The 4,611-nt window shown below is 32.7% G+C and overlaps 1 protein-coding gene and 1 pseudogene across 1 annotated transcript in view; one reads left to right on the forward strand and one right to left on the reverse strand.

Annotated features, from left to right (window-relative positions):
- The window catches only part of LOC108857625 (transmembrane emp24 domain-containing protein p24beta3), a 1,743-nt gene extending 245 nt beyond the window's left edge, over positions 1-1,498 (forward strand). The window contains exons 2-5 of the mRNA XM_057010818.1: positions 1-195; positions 518-704; positions 805-912; positions 1,176-1,498. Coding sequence (XP_056866798.1) covers positions 1-195; positions 518-704; positions 805-912; positions 1,176-1,309 — 624 coding nt within the window. The 3' untranslated portion in view covers positions 1,310-1,498. The remainder of the gene's footprint in view (positions 196-517; positions 705-804; positions 913-1,175) is intronic.
- Positions 1,499-2,020: 522 nt separating this feature from the next.
- LOC108831749 (putative F-box protein At1g46984) lies at positions 2,021-3,199 on the reverse strand (annotated as a pseudogene).
- Positions 3,200-4,611: the final 1,412 nt, after the last annotated feature.

Here is a 4,611-nt window from a genome sequence, read left to right on the forward strand (position 1 = left end):
GTCCATGTCTTTGTACTGGTCGGTCTGATACTATTGAGCTCGATCGAGCGAATCTCAGCACTATCGGTTACGGTTAGCGACGATGAATGCGTCCAAGAGTATGTCCTTTACGAAGGAGATAACGTCTCTGGAAACTTCGTCGTCGTCGACCATGATATCTTCTGGGGATCTGATCATCCCGGTTTGGATTTCACGGTGAGACATCCTTTCGATAACCTCGATGTTTTTAGACTGATTGTGTTTGAATTTCGGATCGTTTTTTTGGTTTTTTCCTGTCTGAATTTCGGATCTGATCTTCGACATGATGTTCGATTGAAATCAAAATTGTAGAATTTTATTTTTAAATTTGTAGATTTAGATTTAAAATTTGTAGAAATTTTATTGAAACTGAAGAATTTCTATTGAAAATTTGTAGAATTTTTATTGGAATTTGTATAATTTATCGATAATTGATTGACTTGGATATGTGATGTTGTTTGGTTAATGTTTTTTATGTTCGGTTGGATTGTCGGTGTAGGTGACGTCGCCTGCTGGGAACATAGTACACACTTTGAAGGGAACATCAGGAGATAAGTTTGAGTTCAAGGCTCCAAAAAGTGGAATGTACAAGTTCTGTTTCCACAACCCTTACTCTACTCCTGAAACCGTCTCCTTCTACATTCATGTTGGCCATATCCCCAACGAGCATGACTTAGCTAAAGACGGTTTGTTCCATTCATCTTCATGCATTGAGTTTGGAGTGTTACGTGTTTAGCTACTTGTTTGATCCTGTGTTTCTCTCCTGTTTGCTTGTATGCTTCTCAGAACATTTGGACCCGGTGAATGTTAAGATAGCTGAGCTGAGAGAGGCTTTGGAGTCTGTTGTTGCTGAGCAAAAGTATTTGAAAGCACGTGATACCCGTCACCGTCATAGTGAGTTTTTTTCTTCCATTCATTTCTTACATTTTGGTGTTTTGTATATTTTTCGACTCATTCCCGTGATTTGAAGAACTTTTTCAGATGCTGCATAACTTTAGAGACTATGTTTGAACCCAAAAGTTACAACCTTTAGAGTCTATGTGTGACCCAAAAGATACAACCTTTAGAGCCTGTCTTTGACCCTAAAAGAAACAACCTTTACGACCTAACATTACTTTTCGTGATGGATTTTGTTTCTGTTGGGAACTTTGTTGCAGCCAATGAGAGCACGAGAAAGCGAGTGATATTCTACACAGTAGGAGAGTACATATTCCTAGCAGCAGCAAGTGGTCTTCAGGTTCTCTACATCCGCAAGCTCTTCAGCAAGTCGGTTGCATACAACAGGGTTTGAACATAATTTCAAGGTTCTGTGTCCTTTTTCTATCATGTTTGAATTTGGTGAACACAATTATAAACAAGTGTTAGTTAATTAAGACTTTAATATAATAGCTAAGATCCTTTTTTTTTGTTTTCAGTGGCTACCATTTTTATTGACTTAAGTTTACTTATGTTTTTTAATACGAAGAACTTGATAAGCTTACTATACTGTGTACCTGACGGTAACAATGAACGGGCTAGTAATAAAGAATTGCAAAACATATTATTCAGTGCATACATATGAACTTCATGCACAATCAGCTTTGGTTACTCTGCTTCACAATATAATTATGCTGGTTTTCTTTGATACATCAAAACAACATTAAAATACATGGAAAACTAAACCAAAGAAATAGCAGTGAGATTACTTTTGTAAAATTTTCAATGAAAAGATTATCAAATTTTTCTATGCAATTTTGTTTTCTCTAACTGGACGCAATCTGTAAGTGATACATAAGTTGGCATATTTTTATTAAAAAAAACATGAGTCAATAAGATAATAAACGCTGTAAGTGGACAATATTCATAAGCAAAACGGAGAAACATTCATAGAAGTATTAGACAAATCAGAAATGATCAAATAAAGGAAACATTTAGAACCAAATTCGGCATTAGCCCCAAAATTATTACAAATGATCAAATAAAGGAAACACTTGGAACCAAACTCGGGATTAGCCCAAAATTATTACAGAATCGTAACATTTTAAACATAGCTTGTAACACTTGAGTGTTGTATAACATGATCTCTACCCTTCAATACCTTTTCATCAATTCCTTGAATTTCAATTTTTCTGACACTCTGGCTATCCAAGTAGTAAAAGAAAACATAGAATGGATTTTTCCAACGACTTAAAACCCAAGCAATTTCACCTGTATCAGTAGCCCATGTTGACCTTACCTCCTCTAAATCTGTATTTAGAGAAACAAAGCTATGCTTGGACCATTTCTCTTTTTGGATATCGTCTAGAACCCATAAATCACCGTTACTACCACTGTAGACCACAACACATAGCTTTCCCTTGAAATTCACCAGAGCCGAAATGTTAGTTAACTCAGAGCTCTCTGGCATATTTATTAATCTAAATTCTTCAGACCCAATAACAAATGATGCTATCAAACAAGTTTTGTCCGGTCTAGCTATGTAATAAAAAATCCCGTTGATGCATATCCCATCTCTTGTACGTTCAGGATAATGCGGAAACAAGCATTTGACAATTCTCCAAGATAGTCTTCCCTTCCCTATCGTCAGAACTTGATGCTCCTTAGAATTAATTTGTTTTCTATAGTTTGTCACGGTCATGCACAGAACCTTGAACTGTTTTTTGATAGGATCACACCCAAAAAAAGATTCTCAAATCAGCATTCTTCCCTTTTACTTTGGGTAAAGTGAGGTGTAGACCCGTGCAAGGGTTACATATCACAGGAACCTTTTTGTACTTTCCCATTATTTTTGGTCAATTAATAAGACACGTAAATCCCTGGACAGATAGACAACTTTCGGGTCCCGAACCTCCATTTAATCTCATATTATAATCTGCGGCTACAATACTTAACTCCTTATCAAGATCTTGAGGCTGAGGAGCTGTACAGAAATGCCACTTACCACTGCATTTAAAGGTGAGTAAAATACGTGGATGCGATGATGAAATGGCCAGAAAAGAATATGTGAAAACTTGAGAAACAAGTAAATATTTCCATTCCTTCCTGACGCCGCGACAAGTTGTGATGGATTTCGCTGGTACTCTTGAGAGTATCTCGATGATGAGTTCATCATGAATAGTCTTTATGGACTGTTCAGTGTCGAGACAGACAATTTTAAGGTGGCTATTCCCCAGAATGTCCATAGAAGATTTTTTTGCACTATTGCTTTGGGGTGTTTTTGTTCTTTTCACTTTTTCTTTATCATTTGAATTTGGTTGTAACAACATTGCACTTTTAATACGCATACCATAAATATTTTTTTAAATATTGGTAACTTATTTATTTTCTTATGGAGACTTGTAAAAAATAATCTACAATATATTTTAAACTAAAAGGCAATTTTCATTTAGTGAAATATTTATCATTTATTGGTTAAACTTTTTTAATTTACGACCAGTCTATTTTTCGTCGGAACATAATAAATGGTAATTTTGACTAAAATTTTGTACAAAATGGTTTAATGGTTTAGTGAACGAAAATTATTTTTTCGATAAAAACATCTAAATACTAAAACAGTCTTAACATATTTATTATCAAATTTTTTTAAATTTTTTTAATAATGCTTATTTATTAAAGAGGATAAGATTTATCCTACTAACTTTGTCTTATTCTCTTAGCCGTTTAATTCTTACAGATAGTAACAAATTTTACAAATTAGATTATATAATATAGAAAGAGTATAAGAATTTTACAAATTAGAAGTGGGCACGGGTCAAGTATTCGGGTTTTTTAAAATATTCATGATCCGATTTGTTTTGTCCGGATAATCAGTTATCCGATTCGATCTGTAGCTACTTAAATATTCAGTGCCTAAGATATCCGATTTTTTTTATATTTTAACCAAATATCCGATTTAATCTGTACAATTAAAATAAAACTTAAAAATAAATTAAACATCCAAATATAATATAAAGCAAAGCAATACAATATGCAGTGTTTATAAGAAAATATATATCAAAACTTATTGGTCAAACTGTTTTTATTTACAACAAACTTATTTTTTGGCGGTACGTATTATGACTTTTGACCAAATTTTTGTACAAAATGGTTTAGTGAATGAAAACTATTTTCTTGAGTAAAATCATCTAAATGACTAAAATAGCCTTAACATATTTTTTACCAAAAATGTTAAATAATGCTTATTTATTAAAGAGAATGCGATTTATTGTATTAAATTTATCTAAATAACCGACTATACACTTTTCTATAGATAAGAACATCTCTTTTAAAATATGAGATATATAATATAAAAAGAGTAGTAAGAATTTTACAAATAGAGGTGGACATGTGTCGAATATTCGAGGGTTTGGAGATATTCGTGATCTATTTTGTTTTTCCGATTAGATCTGTAGCTACCCAAAAAATCGGTGGCTAGGATATCTGGAAAATATTACATTTTCAACTGAATAACCAATTAAATCTATACCAATATGATAAACTTAAAAAAAAAATCAAAGTTCCAAATATAATATAAAGCAAATAAAATACTAGCAGTGTTTATAACAAAATAGTTATCAAAGTTTATTGGTCAAAATGTTTTTATTTACAACCAACTTATATTTGGCCAGTACGTAA

Source organism: Raphanus sativus, chromosome 5 (genome assembly GCF_000801105.2).
Source record: "Raphanus sativus cultivar WK10039 chromosome 5, ASM80110v3, whole genome shotgun sequence".
Lineage (NCBI taxonomy): Eukaryota > Viridiplantae > Streptophyta > Magnoliopsida > Brassicales > Brassicaceae > Raphanus > Raphanus sativus.